Source organism: Ammospiza nelsoni, chromosome 2, assembly GCF_027579445.1.
Source record: "Ammospiza nelsoni isolate bAmmNel1 chromosome 2, bAmmNel1.pri, whole genome shotgun sequence".
NCBI lineage: Eukaryota > Metazoa > Chordata > Aves > Passeriformes > Passerellidae > Ammospiza > Ammospiza nelsoni.
Window position 1 is genome coordinate 91,361,257 of NC_080634.1, and position 23,834 is coordinate 91,385,090.

The 23,834-nt window shown below is 39.8% G+C and overlaps 2 protein-coding genes across 2 annotated transcripts in view; one reads left to right on the forward strand and one right to left on the reverse strand.

Moving 5' to 3' along the window:
• Positions 1-12,132, reverse strand: part of TGFBRAP1 (transforming growth factor beta receptor associated protein 1) — a 36,660-nt gene extending 24,528 nt beyond the window's left edge. Inside the window, exons 1-4 of the mRNA XM_059466039.1 lie at positions 11,928-12,132; positions 8,777-9,478; positions 1,984-2,178; positions 863-1,017 (exon numbers count right to left, since the gene is read on the reverse strand). Of these exons, the coding sequence (XP_059322022.1) occupies positions 863-1,017; positions 1,984-2,178; positions 8,777-9,461 (1,035 nt within the window). The 5' untranslated portion in view covers positions 9,462-9,478; positions 11,928-12,132. The remainder of the gene's footprint in view (positions 1-862; positions 1,018-1,983; positions 2,179-8,776; positions 9,479-11,927) is intronic.
• Positions 12,133-15,822: 3,690 nt separating this feature from the next.
• Positions 15,823-23,260, forward strand: C2H2orf49 (chromosome 2 C2orf49 homolog). Its single transcript, XM_059466853.1, has 4 exons — positions 15,823-15,973; positions 17,839-18,005; positions 19,207-19,579; positions 21,728-23,260. The coding sequence occupies exons 1-4, from the start codon at positions 15,836-15,838 to the stop codon at positions 21,782-21,784; spliced, it is 735 nt and encodes a 244-aa protein (XP_059322836.1). The 5' UTR covers positions 15,823-15,835; the 3' UTR covers positions 21,785-23,260.
• Positions 23,261-23,834: the final 574 nt, after the last annotated feature.

Sequence of the window (23,834 nt, forward strand, 5' to 3'; positions counted from 1 at the left end):
GTATCTTCCAGAGTCATATACACCTTTCTAAACAAACCAAAAGTAACACAACTGTTTTAAAGGCAACAAAATGCTCCAAAGTATATTAAAAAAGGAAAACCACAGATGTTATACAGGTTACAGATCAATTTTGCTTTTACAATAGGAAAGAAACTAAGTCAAATATTCATTCACCTACTCCATGAGATGTCAAGCTGCTTTTTACAAGTCTCTAAATAGAAGAAAATAATAGTAGAATATGTATGGCAATATAAATCAGGGGTAGAAGGGAATGAGTACAAATCTTTAATCAACACTGCAATCAAACAGTTTAAGACAAAAACCTTTTAATCTGAGTTACACAGCAGTACAGGCACCATTTGTAAGAGCCTGGAAGTAAGATGCATTTGCTTAAGATTTCCCATCACCTAACTTTAAAGTTTAGTGCTACTGTGGAGTTTAGGATATGGTGAAAATCTTCAATAAAAAAAGTAAAATTTCAAAATATTTATTTGAACTAAAAAATATATTTTTAAACAGCAATAGCAAATAATAACTGAATCTAGTACCAAAGAAGCATTCATTGGATTTTCTGCCACTAGATTTCTGGTTTTGCTTTGTTTTCAATTCTCTCAAGTTACACAGTTGAAAAAAATCAACAAAATCTCAGAAGAACAACAGCATTCAACCCTGCCAGAGTCACAGCTTCTACAAGTACAAACAATTTAGCAGAATACTTATTTCCTCAGGCTGAAATCATAAAAGGTATTACAACTTCTCTACAACGTAAATTCCTTTGTACATTCTCCAACCACTTGACCAATGGAATACAAGACCCCACTGTGAAATTTCTGTTTTCATGAAAATTAAAGGAAAGACAAACCTGAAATTTCTCTTTTGGAATATTCCTTCGAGCTCCTTTTGCTAGAACAAGGGCTTCTTCCACTCTGTGGCTAGCTAAAAGATCCTGAATCTGTTTTTCCAAAGGTAGTGGCACCAAGATGTACACACCCTTGTTAGTAGCAACAATCACCTTTCCTGGACAGAACAAACAGATATATTCAATTTACAGCCTCTACAGGAAAAAGCAATTTCAGAAATAAGCTTTAAAATACACAGTTTAAGATGTAAGAACTTAAACAGGGTTAAAGTCCCAAAAGTGACCTTTTCTGCTACCACATTTACTCGATAGTATGGTTCACCAATGAATTCTACCTCAGAATTAGAGAGATATTGGTAAATTTATTTAGTTACAGCAGATATTGTTCCACTCAAAGTAAGAGAAATTGGCTAGAGTCACTCATGATGAACTAAGCTGCTAAGGCCACTGAAATTATTGTCCAGATTCCAGAGAGTAGGAACTTTTAACTGACAGGTATTTCCCCAGGCTTATATTTGAAAATTTTAAGCCATACATCAAATCTAGCAAGAAATATACAGTTCACAGTGCTAGAGTTTGTAGATTTTCTAGAAGAAAAAATTAGTAGCATAGTATATTCCACACTTAAGAGTTCTCAATTGAAGAACAGATCAATAGAAAATTTTGCATTTTTTCAGTTACCAATTCTACATGAAAGACCTAATTTAAAACCTCTTACACAGATATTTTAAAAATTATTTTTCTTTTGTATTCCTTTCTAATATATAAGAATTTTGTCAGGATAATCAATGGAGAAATACCTGTAGATCACAATTACTGAGTTGTAGCATTAAATTAACATTGCTCCTTTGAAAGAAATAACCAAGTTACAAGAAAAAGCTCTAACTCCATAGACTCCTACCCAATTAAGTTGACAATAAAAGCATATTTAATGAGCATACATTTTATTAGAAGGGTGGAATTTTGAATTACTGAAGTCTGCAAAGAATCTAATGAGGAAAGCACTTGCAACAGAAGTTTCAACAGTCAACACACTTCTTATATACTTTGTTTAAAAAACAAACCGAAGTGACTTCAGTGGTTGTTCCAGAATTATTGATGCAACAAAGTGTCTTTTTTAATACCTTCAAAGTCCTGTAGAATGTGACCTTCTTTAAAGGGCAGGGTTTGCTTTTGCTGCTGGTCCAGCATGCTGTGCACCGTAATGAACTCATCATCGAGAGCAACCACGTAGGGAAAGCACAAAGCTGCCCCAATCACGTTCTCTGACCAGTGCACCGGGGCGCGCTGTGAAATCCCATCTACAGTAGCAAACATGCCTAAAAAAGGGAAAAACAAAGCCTGAGGCTCATGCTAGTTGAGGATTGAAGACTGTTGTCTTCCCAACACAAAGCAGGGTTCCAAGGTACAGCCATGGAAAGTCTCAGAGCAGGTGCAGTATCAAGGCAGCATGATGACAACATATCACACCTCCCTGACAGAGATGTTGGTTAATTCAGTTCAATTTTTTTTTTTTTCATTCTTCTTCAGCACAGGAAGAGACAATGCCAAAAACAGATAAGAGATGAATACTGAAACAAACTAGCAAGAATTATTCAAGTTTACTAAGTTTAAGAGCTTTCTTAAAGGAATTATGTCATGCAGTTTAAATTCATACCAGAACAGTAACACTTGTTGAGACCCAGCTTTCAAAGAATCTTGCCTTAGCAGGAGCTGCAGACCTGCACCACCTGACCTATCTGGCAATGCAGATGTGCTTGTTCTTGTAGTGTCCAATGACTACAGAGCATTTTAGTGGACACAATTGTTTACTTACACTTTTTCACTTTTGCTACAGCCAACCTTCTCAGAGAACAAGGGCCCAGCTCCTTGGGGTGAGTCACTTCCTGTGAAGTATCTGCATTTTCAATCATTTGAAAAAATGCAGAGGCTGTTTATAAAGCAGCACAAAGTAAAGACTTTCTGTTATTACAGTGATAACTCCTATGCTGTCTTCAGAATAATCAGATTAAAGCTTCAGTGAAATTGCAGGGTGCTTTTTCACGATGAAAAAACTTTGCCTCATGCCTATTCTGTCCTCCATTCTTCTCCAAGCTTAATAAACTTTTAAATTTTAAATTGCTTTAGAACCACATGCCACTGGTTCTATTCATATAGCTATTTCCCAATTCTGAGACATCAATTGAAGAGAAATTTCAGTCAAAATTTTCAGGCCCAGTTCCATAAATATTTACCAGCACAGTGTAAACTTCTGTTCTAAATATGAATTCATATCCCTTAAACCAAGAATTCTCAGGCCATTAAAAAGACATGCCCATGAAAATTGATCTTTGGCAGCAGTGAGCCACTTGACAGCTGGCAGAATAAGTCTGAGCTCTAAAGAACAGAAGAGATTAAAAGATTATGTTATTCAATTTACAAAATCTCTTCCAAACAGAGGATAATGAGGCAAGGCGAGCTGGGTACAAGGACCTTCACGGAATGAATGAAAAAAAAAAGTAAAACAGAGAAAACAAAACAGAAGAATGTAAACTTTTACAGAACTACATTATAGAGACTAAGCTTTTGGATCCCTTACAGTGGCTTTCAAATGATCAGCCATTTCCCCTTGACTAAGGGTTCTTTTTCACTACAATGATCAGCTTTTCAACCAGAGCACCTTACAGAAAATTTCTAAGTTGCAACATATAATTCTTAATTTACTCTACAGATCTTGATATTCTTATGACTCAGCAGTAAAATTTTATGTCAGGCAAAATGTACTGTCCAGTTTTAAAGGCTTTCAGTTGTTATTCCATGATATAATCCCACTTCCAAACATGGGAGAAAACCTGTACTAAATACATGCTAACCAGTTGTAAACTTAAGGCTTATTACATTTGAAAGACTAATTCTTAGGCTTTTCTATTTCTGTGATGTTCAAACACAAATAATTATAAAACCCATATTTTTTTTTTAATGAAAAATATCTTTTTTAGGTAATTTTAAAAATTTTTATGGAAGTGAAAAGGCATGCATTCCATCCAATGTCTCTCTACATCCCTCTGCCTTCAATAGCTAGAGCTTCTGAGGCAGAATGATGCATTTTCTGTCTTCATCCAGCTCTCACGTAAGGATAACAATAAACATAACTACAACCAGGAACCACAGTCTTCATAGTACAGGAATGCATCTGATGAAACGAGACGAGGCTGGGAATCAATTCCATATTAAAACTGCATAGGCTACCCACAGATTACAAGAGTTACCTGAAACAAAGCTACAGTTTTCAGCACCAAGAGTAACAGAAATATTTTGTATCATCAGCAAACTGTTGAAGGTGTGCCCATTCCTACCAGCCATGTTGTTAAAATGATGTTAGTACTGACCTCACATTGGCCCCCTGGGGTACAGGACCAGAGGCTGGCCCCCACCTGCCCTCTGCACTGCTGACAATAAATCTTTCAGCTGAGCTTTCAATCCACCTCAGCTGTTTCTCCAGCTCATTCTTCATCTCTTTGTCTGCAAAGGATGTCATGGCAGAGAGCGTCAAAGCCTCTCTGAACTTCACAGGATCACAGCTCCCCTCATTCGCCAAGCCGGCCTCTAATCACAGAAGACAGTCTGGCCAGGTAATTTTCCCTTTTTAAATCCACATGGATTACTTCAAATCACATTCTTGCTCTTTGTATATTTGGAAACAGCCTCCAGGATTTTCTCAGATCCCCTTCCCGAGGGATCAGGGTAGGGCTGGCTGCACTTCCCTGCTTCCTTTCTCTTGATCACCTAAGGCAGCAGTGAAAACATCTGTTTTCTTCCAGTTCTGAGGAACATCCTCTGATCATCATGATCTTTCAAAGATAAAAAATTGGCCTCAAAATGACATTGACCATCACCCTCAAGCATTCATGAGAACATCCCATCAGGTCCCATGGATTTGACTGTCCATAACCTGATCCTCCTCTGCTGAGAACAAATTTTCCCACTGTTCCTTAGGGCTGATGATTCCTGAAAGAAGGTCATACCAGTAGACTGACATAAAGAAGGCATTAAGCTCCTCAGTGTTTTCCATGCCCTTTAGATTCAGGTGCTCCACCCCATTTAACAGTGGGCTTCCACTAGCCTTCCTGGGCTGCTGATATGCTTGTAGAAGCTCTTTTTGTTGCCCTTCATGGTGTTCAGCACAGTCAATGCCAGATGGACATTAGCCTCTGCCCTGATTTTGGATAGAGTTAATTTTCTTAGCAGCTGGTGTTTTGGACTGAGTAGAACAATGCTGATAACACACTGATGTTCAACAGAGCACACCCCTTCATCATCTCCTTGGTCACTATCAGTGCACTCTGGAAAACTCCTGGCCTCCTTGTCTGCTGCTGTGCTGCCCCTTTAGAAGGTTAACTCCCATTTCAGCTGTTAAAACACAGCTGTGCTGATTTCCCAGAAAAAGTTAGAGAGCTTCCACTACCACAATGTTCTGTAAAGACTTCTTCCTCTGCATATGCCTGAAACAAAACTTCTTCAGCTCTGTTTGCTGCTTATGAAGTCTCTCATCACACCACCTTGCACTGATTTGTTTGCCAACACAGCCTAACCTAAATCCAACTCACCGTGTTGCTCAGTCAAGATGATAAAAACACTTTTGCCTCACTTGACCAGGTGGATCCCATCTCTTCCTTAAATAGGGATCCATAGTCCTAAAAGACAAAACTCATCACCACAAACTGTACAATCCATTAGTGGTCTACACAATCCATGTACTCCTCCCCAAGATGTTTCCTTAGCGGCAGGGTTGATGAGAAAACTCCCATCTCCAATATAAGGCAGTTTCCCACTATTATTTGCTAATTCCTCCTGGTGCTACTGCATTGTACAGGCTTAGATGACTTGTTGGACAGAACTTCCTGCTTTTCATCTGCTACTGTAAGCACTGAGTGTATTATATGGATGTAGATCAGCAAGCAGAGAAGGAGAGCTCTTCCCATTATCAGAAGTCATGAGTTTCCTGCGTCAGCCATCACAGAACAGCAGAGACCCAGCCAGTCCTTCCCCTCTGTACAGCTGGAGGTTCAAGCCTCAAGCCTGTGTCCTGGAGAAGATTCAATTTCCTTTCTGCCATCTCTGGTGCCATGTACTCAGCTGACCTCCCACTGCATCTCATTCACTTGGTAACAGAAATCCTCAGCCAAGCACACATAGAGGCAAGGCCAATATTTTTCCTTGGTGCAGTCTCAGCATGAGGCAGGAGACACTCTGCTCAGCTCAGGGTGTGAGGAGCTGCACCCTCCACTGCGAGCTCAGCCTGAGTCACCACCTCAGACCTTCTGGGCAGTTGCTCCAGCTGGTGCTGGGAAGCATACCCTGTGCCAATATCAAGAAGTGTCCACTGTAATTTTAAACACTTAAAGCCTCTGTACAATAGGAAATCTGATAAAAACATGCAACAAGAGTTCCACAAACTAGAAAACTGAATTTTGGTAAGCAGTTTCATACATATCACAAAGGACTGATTTTCAACAGTAAATTAACTAATTACTGGACAGAAAGAAGAAGCACCAAAAATGAAGTTCTTCCCACTTTTGCAAGAAAGAGCTAAATACTAACTGCAAGTAAAGACAACAAAGTGCCAAACGGCTAAGGATCTGCTATGAACAATTCTAACAACCATTTTAAAATCCAGTGTACAGATAAAGAAAAAGGTTACATACACAATAAACTCAGAGATGTTCTACATTGATTATCATTTTAAGCACTTGCTTTTTGCTAATCTAAATTCCAGTCTTAACTCCAAAGAAAATTAATACAAATAAGTGTCACTTCAAACACTCTAAAGCAAATACATTAAGGCAGGATATCTCCATCTCTGTAAAAGAGGTTGAACTTAGCACAGATGCTCTACCAAGTGCCAAACCAGCACGCCATGATCAATGAGACATATGAAAGCAAACAAAATTGGAGCTGAAGATTTACATCAAGCCTTTGCAAGTCCATGCATTCCACAGCAGAGGCCCACCTGAGATACCAAGATACACAATGCTTATCTACTAAAAAGGTGCCCAACCATCTTCATAACTTCAAAGAGACAAGTGTTAAACACACTAGGAATTGTACCAAGGAGGAACAGCAAGATGGATAATACTTAGTCAAAACATTACTGGGGAGGGAATAGAGAACAGGAGATAAAAAAAAAAAGGTGAATTAAGCAAGGAAAAACTATGCAGTTGATAGCAAATACTCTAAAAGGTCTCTGAGGCAGTTCAAGAAAGACTTTGCCCACATCATGAGGAAAAGAGTGGTTTATAGCATGTGGTTTACAGCAGCACACGTGCACTTGCTTAACATCTCCCATACCTGACATTCTACTTACACAAGGATGATGTACTTTATAAGTCATCTTCTGTTCATGCATCTTTCTTACAGTACAGTAGACAAAAGCAAGTCACACTAAATAAAATTCTGATTCTTAACTAAATACAATTATGCTTTTGAAATTATATTCTTAAAGACAAAAAAAAGATAAATTACTTGAACAGAATCTGTTTTGACATGCCTAAATAATTTTAAAAATTAAAGAAATAATGGAATCTTCTCAGAAAATCAGCTAATTGACAAATTTTAACTTCCCTAGCACTACTAAAACAGTTAATGTCCAAAACTGCAGATCCATATTTAAAAGAACTAAGAGCTTTAATAGCAAGTGGGCAGCCAAAATGACTTAGAAAAGCACTGTATCTGAAAAAAAAACCCCAAGTTCATCTTGGAACATCTTTAATTAACATAAATTCAAATTCTACTGAGTCTACTTCTTTAGAGAAAACCTGGTGAGTTGATGTACATCTTGCATTCTGGTCACAAAGCAAAACTTCAATACAAGCAATGATTTTCTTTGGAATTTATATTGCACACTTGATTTTCTTTGGAATTTATATTAAAAAACCAAACCCCAAATTAAGAACCTAAATAGCTGTGAACTTTGTGCCAGGCTATTCCTAATGTTTCAGGGAAAATACATAAACAGTGTCTCCTGAAAGGAGAGTCATATGGCAAACAGCATGACAGCATTCTGCCTGTGGTATGTCAGCTCTGGGATATTGCAGCTTTTCCAAAAAAAGCTCAAGATAACTGACTTCACAGCATATTGCCCATTTAGATAGATTACAGTAGTCCTTACAGTCAGCTCTTAGATAAGAGCATGATTTCACATGATTTAACTTTGGTTTTGCAATACTTAAACTATCATTTTCTGCTAACACAGAGCTGAAAAATACTACTAAAAATATAAAGCAAATGAGAGCATAAAAACTGGGTAGTATCTGATAACACCTACAGTTAGGAGAGTGTTTACTATTATAGGAGGTAGGATGCAACTTACTTCCACTAAAGGTTCTTACTAATATTGTAGCACGACATACCTTCTTGTGAATGTATTAAAATCTATAAAATGGACTTCATAAGAGCTCTTCTGAATAACAACTGAGGAAAAAATTAATTCATCTACACTAACTGAACAATTTTGTAGCAACATTCACAAACCCACCAACCCTCAACAAATCCTCTAGTCACTACAGACTTTCTATCAATCTCTGAAACTTCACTTGGTACTCAACAATTTGTTTTTGCTAGGGAATGCAAGGTACAATGAAATGAAGCTTTGATTAAAATAAAACACATAATGAGAATAAAAATAATAATAAAATTTTGTGCATTAATAAAAAACCACTTAGAGTGGTTTTTTACAGTTATAATATTATTCTACAGTTATAATAGTACTAAGTATCAAAAATTTACCATCTCCCTTTTATCTCAGTGTTCCAATATAGACCTGTGAAGGAAATCATCATTATTATGCATAACACTTGATTTCTAAAGCTTTGCTTCAGAAATTCAGAGAAATAAAGAGAAGTTATAAAAATTGCAAAAAATTAAAATCCTTAGTCTCACCTAGGCCTCCAGGGCCAGCCAACAGAAACTCTTGTCTGCCTATTCTTTTCACAATTGGCCGTTTCTCATCACTGCAATAAGGAAATAGGTCCTGGGAGACGCCAGTATTGTAATTCAAAATTATATACTGTGTAGTAAGGGCAAGGCATAAGTAGTAACCATCTACAGCCACAGCACAGGGTTGCTCTGGAGTAAACACTTCCTTCACTATCTGGACTCTGTCTTCAAACACCATGAACATTTGAATGGTCCGGCGCTTGACCGAGATAATGCAAACTTCAACGCAGAAAGGATCCCCACTCACAGGGTTTTCATTCAGGGTGAATGTCACAGCTCCTTTGATCCTAGCACCAGTGGGGACAGGTTCCAAGTTGATCATGTTCACTAGTGTTATCGTGTTGTCACAGAGCACAAGCAGTCTCGTGAGGGCAGAGGCTGCTTTCAACTCGCTCACAGGCTTCTTCAAACCCAGGTATTTGTGTAGTTGCTTGGTGGCAGCAAAAGTTATTTTTCCAGCTGTGGATACCTTTTCATCCAACAGGAAGTGATAGATAAAGCAGTCATTGGTTCCAATATAGAGGTTCTTCCCACAACACTCAATGCACTCGATGTTGATGTAGTTTTTGTCTCCCATTAACATCTCCCGCTCAACAGCAGAAACGAGCTTGAAAGCTTTAACGCTCATTGTGTCTTCTGGGTGATCTAATTAAAGAGAAAAAAACACTACTGTTTACCTCTGCATGTAGAATCAGATATCAGAGAAAGCAATTTCACATCCACTTATACAAAAACTTAACTACTGCATTTTTAATAGTCTATACTCTACTTCTAACCCAACTACAGAAGCCAGAGCAAGCACATTAATAACAGAAATTAATCAAATTGTATGCTTCTACTTCTAACCTGTTCTGAAACAGATTCACAACAGCACCCAGATATTCTGAAGTGATGCTTTCTCCACAAGTAACCAGCATGTTATTGGCTCTCTCAGACACTGGCACTACAGGAGGTTATTGCCAGTACTTAGTTACTAATAAACCTGTCATGCACAGGTTTCTACCACCTGTACATGAAAACAGACAAGCTTCAGGTCTTAGATTTCCTGAGAGGCTGCAAGGCCTCTTAGGAAATTTAGTGCTACTATTTAACATGTCATATTGCTTCACACTCCACTGTAGGCCTATTAATACACAGCCCCTTCACAAAATATCACATTTTAACACATATTTTACATTCCTTAGTCTCCAGCAATCAGAAATACATACTTTCCAAGCCAGTTCAAGAATAACTTACACAAGGTATCATACAACTCATAATAAAAGTTGTTGGTTTGGGTCATTCATTAAGCTCAAGAAGCAGCATCACAGAAATTCAGAGTGTTTCTGTTTTCCACCACCATAATAATTCCAAAAGCCGGTTTTTGAGTGCTAAACAGCACTTTTAATATTTATTCTACAAACTATACCTACCCCTCTCCAATCAAGCACTGTCAAGGGACAGAAGCAATTTATGAAGCAGATAATACTGTTTTAAAAACAATCCATGCAATTTTATTATACTCCAGACTTGTGTTATTTTTGTAAGAAGCCAGCAGACAGCTGTGCTCAACACTCCAAAGAAGAGCAAATGAGAAACTGCTGGCCTTGTTTAATCTTTTTAATTTGTCATGACTGGTCTGTAATGCTCACTTAGCCAACGCAGGCACAACACTAAACATCTCAAACACACACAATCACTTCTGCTCCACATGTACAGTGGAGATGCAAAACATCAAATGAAATCTCTGTGGACCAACAGAGAAACCAACATCAACAAACTGGTCCTGTAAACCAAATTGAAACTAAACACAGACAAAACAAATTTAGTTTCCAGTTACTACATCTAACAAAACCCTTTGTTTTTGCAAGAGAACACTAAAAACTATGATCAAATTTTCTGTAACTGAGTTAGAAAAGATAAGGTACACAACTTGCAGGTAATCATGAAATAAAATTACATAAAACTAAGATTACATAAAATTACATAAAACTAGAAGCAAACCATACTCCCAAGATACAGTAGTAAGTGTTAGTGCCAAATACTTCATAGTTCATTTTTTGGGTTTTTATCAGAAGTTAAAAAGATTTTAGTTTGGGCTTCCATGACATTTTCAAGTTCTATCTTCAGCTGGAGTGCAAATTAGTGTTACGATCTTCAACAAAAAAACCAAACAACCAAACAAACCTAGGAAGCACTAGAGAAATAGCTGAGGGTAAAATGACAATGCAAGTCTGGCAACACAACCACCTTATTCTCCAACATGATCAAAAGAAACACAGAATTTTAAGTTAAAGAGGACTGTCCAAACGTTGACTGCCAAAACAACCCCGACAGTTCTTAAGAGCCTGTTTGTAGCCTGAAGTGATAAACTACTGTCTGCAGAGGTCAGGCAGCTTCCATACCTGAAGCTGCTAAGGACTCAGTATGCTCCTGCAGCCCAAAGTAAAAATGGGAATATGTGCCACTGAGAGAAATGCAGAATTCTACTCCTGACCAATATGTGTTAAAAAGTCAAAAAGATTTTCCCAAATCAAAGTTGATGCGAATTAAAAGTATGAAAGAAATCTTAACAGATACATCACTCTTGAACAGAAAGAACAAAAAATCCATAGTACTTCATAAGTCTGGTAAGAAAGAAATGAAAACATCTGTTCTAGAATAAAAAAAGATGTGAGAAAAAGCTTTTAGGAACAAACAGTGCCAACATGCATGACCTGGACATAACCTCTTTTTTAGCATTTCTTTTGTTCTCGTTAATGAAACCTTAGGGGCCAGTGAGCATTGTAAAGGAACAGGTTCTACAGAACATGCTGTTCCTTTGAAGTGCAAGAGGCCACCCCATAGTTACAGATAGTATTTCTTATACTACATTTAGATGTAAGAAGCCCGAAAAACAAGATAATGGGGATGTTTTCCTGTCAGAGAAAAATAAAGCAACAGTCAAGAAAATTATCAGTCTAGTAGGCACTGATTTTTAAGCGCAATAATCACCCCGCACGCACTCATTTCCTGCAAGAAGAGGGAAGCAGCTCTCCCCCGCTCCAGTTAAGCAATAACCTTGCATTACATTGCGCCCTCCCTGCCTCGGAGAGCAACACCCTGCCTCCCTCACCTGCGCTCGGCTCCCTCACAGCCCGCACTCCTGCACCGTGCGCGGGCTCCGATTACCCTGTGGTACAACTCTTGGGAGCCGCGGAGCCCGGGAGGGCAGGGACGCGCCGCCCGTGCCCTCACACACCGCGGGCAGCCAGGCCCGCCGCCGGCCGGCCCCGGCGCGCCCGCCTCCCGCACCCGCACACGGGGCCTCTCCCGCCGCCCTCCCGCAGCACCTGCCGGCGCACAGCGGAGCCGGGCCCGCCGCTCCGGGGCCTCGCGGTGCGGTGCCGGCGGCCGGGGCCGCCTCGGGGCGCGCTGCGATCCGCCGGCGGCGGGCGGGGGGGACGCGCCGCTTCCGGTGAGGCGCCGGCCCCGCCCCGGCCGCGTCACCGGGCACGGGCAGCGGCGGGAGGCGCGTCCGGTCACGTGCGGGAGAGCCGGGCTGCACCGGCCGGGAGCGCACGGGGCGCCCCGGGGAGCTCCGCAACCCGGCAGCCGGGAGACGAGACTAATGCACTTATTTTTTATATCTATCTATCTATCTATCTATCTATCTATCTATCTATCTATCTATCTATCTATCTATCTATCTATCTATCTATCTATCTATCTATCTATCTATCTATCCTAATATTTATATGCATATATTTATTTGTATATATATTTAAAATAGATACACAAGAGAGTCCAAAGCCAAATAGATACACAAACACACACACACACACATATATATGTGGGAGATGCTTTTTTCAGGTTCCCAGAAAGTGCCCTCACTCAAATTTGATTTAATAATAGTAAAAGTCTAGTATCTATTATGAGACTTACAATAACGCTGTTTGTATATAGTATTTTATATATTATATAAGTCTCATATATTATAAGAGACTTATACTACTACTATTATTTATATAAATAAATAAACATGTAACTCTCAACTATTAAATGTTAAAAAGATAAATTACTTATCTGTAGAATTGCGCTATTAAAGTTTAGGGCTTGACATGCCTCAGTAACCTAGGAGGAGGTTAACACAGCTTGTCGAGAAGGGTGTGCTCCTGATAGTGGACACAAAGAATGCAGACTTTGAGGGCCACAAATACATTTGGCAAAATTCCCAAGATAAGGAAGAAACTAACAAAGCCTGCTCATCAACTCTGCTGGAATCAGATCTGACTGGGTAAAAGGTAATTCTGGTGGGGCAAGAGCTACAATCACTGACTTATGGCCCAAGAAACCCATCAGCTCAAGAGAACAGGAAGACTGTGCAGGCTAATCAGCATGAGAAGTGAGGGAATCATTGACCAATAGAAGATTAATTAATGAAAGAATTATGTAATTTGTAGCCAATGAACATTAATGCCTTTGTTTGCTAACATACATAAATGGTAAGTATTTGCTGCCCAGCACCTCTTTCTGCACAGAACTGTAAATAATTCAAATATCTCAATTCTCTGTGTGGATTGGCCTCTTGCTCACTGAGTGAAAGAAGCTATTTTGGGACAACACATTCACCTAATGAACAAAGTAAAGAACAAGGATCAGAACAGATGTAAAGCATTTTTTTTTTCTAATTGTAAAATCTTAAAAAGAAAAATAATAGAAAATAATACCTGGTATCATTTATTTAAAATTACTCTATTGCATTAACAAAAAAATACAAAAAATAACTCCACTATGAAATGTAATAGGATCACTCAACAAGTGTATGAAAACAATATAGCTCATTAAAATTCTATTATTTTTACAGCAATTGGAAAAGAAGGATTATATTTTTATCAGACTGTTTGCATTTCATCTCTTTCAGAACTTTATTGTGAGAGGACATGCTTTGGTTAGTCAAAGAGGATCTATAATTTTGGGTACAAATGCCTACAAAGTAAATAGTAACATAAGAAAATCACAGGGTAAAAGTCTTGATCAGCACAACTAATTCAGTTAGCAAGGATATGTTTCTGTGAGGCAGAACTTACAAGGTACTTTAGGAAGAGGGATATGATCCATGCAGTTTACAAGAAAGTAATTTCATTCATTGAAATAAGCACCAAATCCAGGCTGAACATTCGCCCTAAAAGCTATATTCATTCACAAGATAACTTGAGTTCAGTTGATTTTGCAACATAATTGGCTGAAGTGAGAAATGAATGAGAAAATGAAAATAGAATAGTCTATAGCTGTGTGCCTGCTGGGCACAGAAGTGTAAAGTTGGGCTTTGGGCAGCCCTGGCACCCAGCCCATGCTTCCCCTTGGATGCCGCTTCCCTGAAGAGAAAAAGCACAAGGGAACAAATTGTATATACGGCCAGAAGACACTTTTGAGGAAGCCATATCATTTAATGTTACTACTTACTTGTACACTTAAATGATTTTTAAATACTGAAAATTCGAATTTATGCCTTTTGAAGCGCTGCATACATGAAGGCTCTAAAGTGGCATACATAGTAATGTATCTTCAATTCCTTCCACGTGGATGTACTTTTATTGTGTTACATTGTTGCCTGTGCCTTGCAATTCTGTAAAATGCCTCAAGTACTTCAAATTACCTTGTAATTTTATGTTGTAAAAACTACACGGTTATTTACACATGTAACCATTTGTAATTCTCTGTTCAGCTTTTAAACATGTAAGTGGGGGAACAGACTTCAACGGGCAGGCAGCTTTTGTAGTTTGGAACTACAAAGCAACTTTTGTTGTTGCTTATCAAGCAGCATTAACCAGTGGGTGTCACAAGTATGGGCAGGATGGAGATCGGGTTTAACTCCATAGCAAAGATCCGGCATGCAGCAGCACAAAGCATTCATACTACAGTGTGCTGACAGAATGACAATAAAACAGATATTCTCCCGGTTAGTTCCATGCTATCAGCTGGGGGGTGACCTCACCTTATCAGCAACACCTAACTCCCTCAAGGGCAGAGAGGCCTCGAAGAGAAACCCAGACAAACCAGTGCTGTGTAATCACTAGCTGTATGATGTTTAACAAGGGCAAGTGCTGGATTCTGCACCTGGGATGGGACAACCCTGGATGTATAGAGAGACTGGGAAACAAGAGGCTGGAGAGCAGTGCCATGGAAAGGGACCCAAGGGTCAGTGACAAGTTGAACATGAGCCAGCAGTGCCCTGGCAGCCAGGAGGGCCAGCCCTGTCCTGAGGGGCATCAGGCACAGCATGGCCAGCTGGGCAAGGGAGGGGATTGTCCTGCTCTGCTCGGAGCTGGGGTGGCCTCACCTCGAGTGCTGCGGACAGTTCTGGGTGCCACAATGTAAAAAAAGACATAAAGCTATTGGAAAGCATCCAAAGTAGGGCTACAAAGGTGAAGGGCCTTGAGGAGAAGCCGCGTGAGGAGTGGCTGAGGACACTTGGTCTGTTCAGCCTGGAGAAGAGGAGACTGAAAAAAGAGCTTATCATGGTTCTAGAGGCTCCTCATGAGGGGCAGGCACTGATCCCTTCTCTCTGGAGACCAGTGACAGGACCCAAGAGAATGGTTTGAAGCCATATCAGGGGAGGCTTAAGTTGGATATTAGAAAAAGGTTCCTCACCAAAGGGTGGTCAGGCACTGAACAGGCTCCCCAGGGAAGTGGTCCCAGCACCAAGCCTGACAGAGTTCAAGCATTTGGAAAACACTCTAAGACACGGGGTGTAATACTTGGGGCTGTCCTGTGTAGGGCCAGGAACTGCACTACATTGATCCTTGTGGGCCTCTTCCAACTCAGGATATTCTGTCATTCTGTGGGATTCTGTTTGTTTGCCCCGCGGAGCGGCGCCGTCCCGGCAGGGCGCACCCCCGGCCCCGCCGTCCCTCCCCGCCGCTGCCCCGCTCCGGCCCCGCTCCGGCCGTGACGCCACCGGGGCGCGCGGCTGCTCTGGAGACGCGTTTCCCTCCGCGCGCGGGATTGTGGGGGCCGGGAAGGGGCCGCCGGGGGAAGAAGATGGCGGCGCAGGGAAGAGCCCGGGCGGGCGGCGGCGGTGGCGAGGAGGAGTGCGGGTCTGGGCGTTCGGAGTCGGAGCTGCTGTTGCTGCATCCGGAGCTGCTCTCGGAGGAATTCCTGCGGCTCACCCTGGAGCAGGTGCGTCCGGGGAGCCGGGCCGGGCGGAGCGGCGGCCCCTGAGGCGGGGCGAAGAGAGTCACGGCGCTCAGGGAAGAGCAGGCACCAAGTCGGTGCCCTGGACACCACGAACTCGCGGAGAGGAGCCTCTGGCGCGGGAGATGTCTCCGTGTTTGCAAAGGGGCTGTGCTTGAACACCGAGGGTGCTCAAAAGCAATTTTCCCAAATTGTGACAGTGTCTGCATACAGTAAAGTGGCTGTGGAAGGATGAGTTTACACTGTTAAAGTTGCCACGTCCATAACCAGTGTGTCCTGCTCTAGGTGACCCTGCCTGAGCAGGTTGGTTGGATCAGATCATCTCCGGAGCTCCCTTCCAACCCTAACAGTTCTATGAATTAAAGAAATGCAGCCTATGTAATCAATCAAGCTAATGCTTTAATCCATAAATATTGATACTTGATAGTTGAGTTTGAAAGTGGGTTATAAACAGTTTAGGACCAAATAAAAAGGTTTATTTGGTGTTTGGAATACTAGTTACTGCCTTGGCTGAAAATTTCAGGTGCATGAAACAATAGTAATTGAAGTTTCAGGGTTTTGGATAAGCTGAAAGAATTTTCATATGCTTTTGTCCATGCAGCCTATATGGACAGGTTTCAGGCCAACATCAGAAGTCATGAAATGTTGCCAGAATCAGTAGTGGCAGAGGCTTGACCTGCTCTCAATGACCTCAATTTGTAGGATGTTAGTGGAGTCGTTTTCACACCCCATAAATTTAGCATGAGGTACCAAGAAATGTTCACAACCCAATACACAATTAGAAAGAAAACTGGTGTTATAACTGGTGGTTCCTAGAATCACAGAATAGTTAGGGTTGGAAGGGACCTCTGGAGATCATCTTGTCCAAACCCCTGCCAAGGGAGGGTCACCTAGAGCAGGTGACACAGGAACACATCCAGGTGGGTTTTGAATGTCTCCAGAGAGGGAGAGTCCAACCTCACTGGGGAGCATGTTCCACTGCTCTGCCATCTTTACTGTAAGGAAGTTCTTCCTCATCTTGGGATGAAACTTATCTCCATTATTCTTGGGGAATTGGTAAAAATAATGCAGTTCTACATCCAAAAGTTTGACTTGCATTACATTCTAGTTGTCTGTTTTCTAGACATGTGAAAAAGAGCTCTGATATTGTAGTTGGGTTCAGGGAAGCGTGTTTAAGAGTGCATGAAAACATCAGCCACCAACAGTATGTCTGTCATAACTCTTCCCCTTTTTGGCTGCTGTTTTCCTTGGGAAAACTTGCAGTATTTTGGGTAGATAGAGGCTACAGGGTTGACCTGTGTTGGCAAAGGTGAATGACTGCCCAGTGCTGGTCACAGCTGGGTCTGTGTCTCTCACTGTTGAAGAAAGCAGCCCATCACACCCCTGAATTTGTAGCAGAGTTGCTCATGGCACCTGTGCTCAAATGCACTTAAAGAGCGGCAGAGACTGGGGGCAGGAGACTCCAAAGGACACACGGGGAAGAGGCACATGAGGAGACATGTGGAGAAATGCAGTTGCAGGTGGTGGAAAAAGAAACCAACTATGCACTGACCAAAACATCTTGTGTTTCCCATTGCCTCACTGAAGGGACAGGCTGAGTGTGATCCAGGCAGATTCCTTCCAGAAAATGAAGGAATTTGACAGTAGGAAGGGAGGAGACCAGGCTGTTTTGGGCACTGAGCAGATCGTGCCCTCTCCAAACTTATCGTCCCAGCCACCCCTTTACTTCTGGAACTCTGGCCCAATACAATACTTTACAGTGGATTTTGAAATAAGAAATTATGCCACTCAGATGGTTGAATGTTGAATTTGTCATAAAAATAACAACTCTTTTTTTCTGTTCCCCACAGAAAAATATATTAGGTGAAAATGATGTAAAGATGGACAAAGATGGGCTCACTGATCTCTATATTCAGCATGCCATTCCCCTGCCTCAGCGTGACTTGCCAAAAAGTAGATGGGGGAGAATGATGGAAAAGAAAAGACAGAAAAATGACTTGAAAAGTGAGAAGAAAAGGTAATTTAGCTTTATTGGGCCAGACTTGGACAATTTAGGACAATGCATTTTGTTTAATCTTTGCCTGATTACTGAAGCTAGTACAGCTTTTGGATATTGTTACATTGTCGCAGTGGCTAAAACACCGAGCTGTCTTGTCAAATTTATTTTCCTTGTGCATAAGAAGTTAGAGTACCTCAGTTTGTTTACATCTGTGGACTTGAGGATGGAAGCATGAGGTTAGTATTTGGGTGGGAAACTCTTAGTGTGCTGAAATAGGTGCAAAAGATCTTTTTATCAAAACTGAAAATTGAAGTTTTTAAACAGGAGTATTATATCTCTTAATGGTGGTTTGGGTTTTTTATTTCTTAAATCTGCACTTTCCAAACACTGTGTCATTCTTAAGCATTGCATTTTTAAAACTCTGAATTCATATAGTGTGAGTTATGTTGACTTTGTACTTTATTTTTTTCTCAGTCAAGATATTTTCTGATAATGCTGTTTTGATATTAGCTTGATAATATTCCTTTTAATGAATCAGTGATTACTGAACTGGCCTGCTCTGACTACACATAGGTTCAAAGGCACAAACTATTAAAAAAATGTCATTAAATCCACTTAAGGTTCCTATTCAAAGGAGACTTATTTTAAAAAGGTGTGGGTTTTTTGCTTAGTATTTTTATTCCTTAGCTAACAATCTTTTGGATTTACCTTAACATTATGATTTTGAATAAGAGTAGAAACAGGGAAATTCAGAAGTATCAGAATATGAGATGCTGTTCCTGCAGGTAAAGGCAGTGCACCCTTCCCTAAATACTCATCTTTTGAAATACTTCACACTTACTATCTCTGTAGTTACTCTAGAGTAACTGCAGTGGTAGAAGCATAGTGCCTTTGGTTGTACAGCTATAATTGTCTGCTTAGACAGTTCCTTGTGCAATTCTTCTTGCTGAGGAGCACTGGTCCTCACACAGCCCCCTGTGCCTTTATATTTTGGAAGTAACTTTTATCGCTTTTTATTTTTATTTAAGTGTATGTAAGTGTATATAAGTATATTTATTTTTATTTAAGTTTGGACATCTCAGAGTTTAATATTAGTATTTTGGGATATATGTTTTCTTCAGGTAGGATAAAATTAATTTTAATTACTCATGTCATGGATGTGCTATTTTTTGATCATCTAACCTACGTTTTCTGTGAATTTTGTGATTTGCATTTTCAGTGTTACAACGGTGGAAGGTTTAAGGAAGCGGCCATTGATTGTGTTTGACGGCAATTCAACAAGTACAAGCATAAAGGTGAAAAAGACGGAGAACGGAGCTGCCGATCGCCTGAAGCCTCCTCCCGCTGGCAGCACCACCAACACCGTGAGGAGATTATCTGTTCCTTCCAATGCCTCCACGTACCTGTCTGCCTCCAGTTTGTCAGAGGACGCTAAGCTGGGAATAAGGAATAATGAGGCTCAGCAGAACAATGTTTCAAAGACTGACAGCAATGTGTTGACTGGCCTGAAGGTTTACCCTTTGTCTCCAATAGCAGGAACTACTGTTGTGAAGTTAAAGAGGTCTGTTCCAAAAGAGGAATCTGATTCGCCGGTACGTTTGTGCAGTATCTTGTTTTGCAGCTTTCTTTTGTAAAATTGAGATTTAAAGGAGCCAAAGTTAGAGCCTTGCAAGAGTTTTCAGAATGATTTTATTTTGGAGTATTAGTAGAGTGTTGTCATGTTATTGCAGGGGTTCCATACTGCTGTCTTCTTATCGCAAAGGTTTCATACCTTCTTGGTGTTTTCATGGGCAGCTCCTCAGAACACTGACTCTCTCTTTTCACAAAGTAGCCAACCGACTCCAGTTCCCTTCTCAGCCAGCCACCCCACTCTTTTATAGCACTCTTCTTCTCATTGGTTACAGCTGTGGCCTGTTAAAGTCAGGCCTGTTCCTAATCTTTGATAATTGGCCCAGCTGCAACTCCTTAGGGGTGAGATTACTCTCTACACTATATTTCCTTATATTCTATCCCCCTACAGTAGAGTATTTAGAAACAGTGAGTATTAGTAAAGGGTAGCTACTTTGGTAAGTATGGAGCAATGGGCTATCCCTTAAAAACATGCCACAATACAGACATAGGTCTTAACACTTGTGTTGTATTCCTTCATGATACAAATGAAGGAGTTTTCACATTTCCGCTGGAATACAGGAATATCAGGATTAAATCTGGGCTTCAAAGGAAGAAATGGAAATATCTATTCTCAGTTGAACTGCAGGGGGAGCTTTAGATATACAGTGTGCAGTTACATTGATTAGCATTTTCCTAAGACATGACACTGAACTTTGTTTTCTCAATATTGCCTCATGAGATGCAATAAAACATTTATATTATTAATAATAATATATAAAAATATTAACATATTTTTTTTAAGTCCTTTAATGAAAGAATGCAGGTAATATTCTGCTGCATGGCTTGGTACATTCCATCAGACTTCTGTTAAACATGAGTACCAAAACCCATGGCTGTTGTGAAAGACAGCTTTAGCAGCTTTTAAAAGAATCATGGCTGAGGCTCTGAATGGAATTTATGCTTGAGAGGTGTAGGTAGTTTCCTACTACCAGTATTACTAACTTCTTTCAGTATTTAGAACTCTTCCAAGTATTGGTCAGATCTGAGCCTACAGAGCTTTTGAAGCTTGTTTAGTATACCCCTCATAGCTTCTTTGCATTTAATTTAAATGTGCTATTGAATAGAAAGTGATGCTGTCAGGAAGAATCAGTTTACTTGGCAGATAGCTGTAAAGCCTGATATATTTTTAGTGTGATGACACTAAAGGCAACTGTGTCTCCAAGCGACTGTTCCTTGATGTTCAAGAAAAAATTAATGAATAGCACAGAACTGTCCCTATTATCTTTGGGTCTAATTCCCTTAAACCTTTCAGCCTTTTCAACCTGTAAATAAACTAACACTGAAAGTCTTTTAAAGAAAAGAGTGATCTCTAGATTGTGCTCCCTGAACCAGCATGTTGCAGTATATTCTTGAAAACTCATATACCTGTATTTCCTCTGCTTATGTGAGCCTTTAAAGCTCTAATTTCTCAGAATTTATTTTTTATTATTACTTTAGATGATGAAAGGGAGCTATTTTACTACTTCATCTGGTGTTTCTTTGCTTTAGGTTTTCTTGATTTTTACAGGTTTCTTTGGGCAGGGGGACTTGAAAGATGAGTTCATCTGAGGCTTTGGCAATTATTTATCTTCTTTTTATCCAGGTTATTACAAAGGAAAACCAAATTTTCTTTTTCTTTTTTTAAGGTTTTTTACTATTTGACCAAAGTAAATTGGTTTTCTAGTTGTGTATTTGGGGAATTTTCCTTACACAATTCCATTTCAACAAGCATTTTAAGAAGACAACCTGAAATAACTTCACAAGTATTTTTTGAAACTCCAGTATGTACCTGTTTCTAAGCTGCATAACTGAAAGAAATTTTTGAGTATTTAAGAATATTTAATTGTAGGTGGCTGAAAACCAAAACACATGTATGATTTGCAGGTATTTAAATTCATTGGCTCTGTTTTTATCTTCACCAGAGAAATTCTGTAATATTTAGCTTTCTCCACAAGATGGCAATAGAAAGCTGTTGTAGTGGCCTGTAGCTGAACACTGCAATAGTACCAGATTGAAATATGCCAGATCAATGACTGACTCCTGTTTGCACAGTATCTCTAAGAATAATTATATATTTTCTTGTATTCCAGAATGACCTAAAGCCTTCAGAAGCAAAGAAGAAAATCCAGCATGTTACATGGCCATGAAGTAGCTAATGGTGCTCAAAACATAAATATTACTTCCATATTTTCAAATAGATAGGTCATATTTAAACAGTTGAAATAAAATTATTTTAAAATTTACAGACTTACAGAGATTCAGATTGCTGTGAAGTTTTAACAAGTTTAACAACTCCCTGTTGTAAAGCTGGAGTCACTATCACCAGTCACCTTAAAAGTATCCACTCTTGTACACCAAGTAGTTAATTACTTCTTTAAAAGGCGGTGATATTACACAATACTAAACCCTCCACTCTTAGTTTTCAAGATTATTATAGTTCATCTCCTCAGTGTCACTGTGATTCGCACATTGTTTCACTAAGATTCAGTTTTATTCCACATCTGATTAAATATTAAAATAGCTGTTGAAATTTAGAGTGATCCCTAGAGCCTTCTTGGCTTTAAAAAGGCAATTAATTTAGGTGAGAAAACTTACCATTCTGCTGATAAGATAGTCTGCAGAATTTTTTTTCCTTTTTGTTGCACAGGAGTGTGGAATTTGCAGTGCAAGTTAGGTTGGTAATAAGAGATGAACTATTTTAACAGCATTACTTCAAATTGAAGTTTCTCTTGATATGGAATGCACAGATGGAAATACGTGATATGAAACTTCGAGATGAAGTAGTGAATGGATTAGTGCCACGTTCTCTTAAGTACACAGGCATATTTTTTACATGCATAAGTGTAAAAATGTGCCAGTGTAGGAAATTTGATTGTTTTCCTGGTTACAATCATGCTTATTTATAAAATATTGGGGAAAAACCAATGGAATACAGGCCAGTGCTTTTTCAGCCGACAGATTGTTGAAGAGGGATGTGGATAGGAAGACAGAAGTACCTTGAGAGCATTAACACATGTAATTGCACTCTAGGAAAAAAACCCACAAACCTGTTTTCCCTTCCTGTGATAATTTAAGATGGATTTTGGTTTTCTGTGAAATTTGGTGTTTCATCTGGATTATTGGTAGTGCCTCACAGGGCAAAAATCCAATTAAGTTGATGGAAACATTTTTATTAAAACTCAATGGCTCAGGGTGAAGCCAGTTTAGATCAGTTTTAGATACGAATGGCAAATAAGAATAATAAGAATGCTTCCAGACTTGGTAAAACAAAAAGAATCAACTTCTGAATCCACTTAGTTAACCCAGTAAAAGAAGTTTGGTGGTGGTCTGAAAGCTTGTTTACATTTTTAACATTGGTTTATATTGAAACCAAAAAGTGTAGCTTAGTTCTTTACTTTACAGAAGTTCTCCATTCACTGTTATGACGTAAAAGGCACCTCTTGAATGCTGTAAAATGGTAAGAATGTGTGTTTTGAAATGGTGTGCTCTCTCCCTTTTACTAAACATTTGTGCAGTTTTTGTACTTGAGTACAGCAAACTTTAACGTAATGTACATTTTTTTATGTAAAGACTTGTCTTTTAAGTAGCCTTATCCTATTTAAATAAATTAAAAGCAAACGAAACAGTGCCTTGTTTTTGTGATGTAATTAAGCTTATCCATTTTATACAGTTATATTTCAGTGGACTTGATGTAATCAGCATTTTAAGAGTAAAAGGGTCAGTAGCTGCTTTGCAACAGTAGCAGCAGTTAGTATCACATGAAGTGCTGGTTTTTGCACTTGTGTAACAGTCTGATGGGAATTCTGTTTTGTGGCTGGCTTCCTGTCAGTGGTTTAGAGTCTAGGATGTATTTTGTGTAGTTCCAGTTGCTAGGAGCATGTGTGTGTTGGTATATGCAGAACTGCACTGGAATAATAGCATCATGCTGCTCTTGCGTGGTAGCAGTCCTGTTTCCAGGCTGGGATGCTTTCCAGCCTTGCATGTTTCACCTGCCTTTCCCCAAAGCTGGGGCCATTTTGCTACCTGTTGTAGCACTTGGGAGGCAAGGTGCAAGCTGTGCTGCTCCTATTGCCTTCTTAGAATCATCAAGTTAGGGAAAAACTTCCAAGGTCATCAAGTCCAACCTGCACTTGAATTCCACATGCACACTAAGTTGGATCACAGAGCATCATGTCTATGTTTTTTGAACACTTCCAG

Bases quoted from the DNA above. Each gene is read 5' to 3' on its own strand.
- C2H2orf49 (XM_059466853.1), top strand. From the start codon at position 15,836: ATGGCGGCGCAGGGAAGAGCCCGGGCGGGCGGCGGCGGTGGCGAGGAG. The intron at 18,006-19,206 runs GTAATTTAGCTT...TTGCATTTTCAG, and splicing joins TTGAAAAGTGAGAAGAAAAG to TGTTACAACGGTGGAAGGTT. The intron at 19,580-21,727 runs GTACGTTTGTGC...CTTGTATTCCAG, and splicing joins AAGAGGAATCTGATTCGCCG to AATGACCTAAAGCCTTCAGA.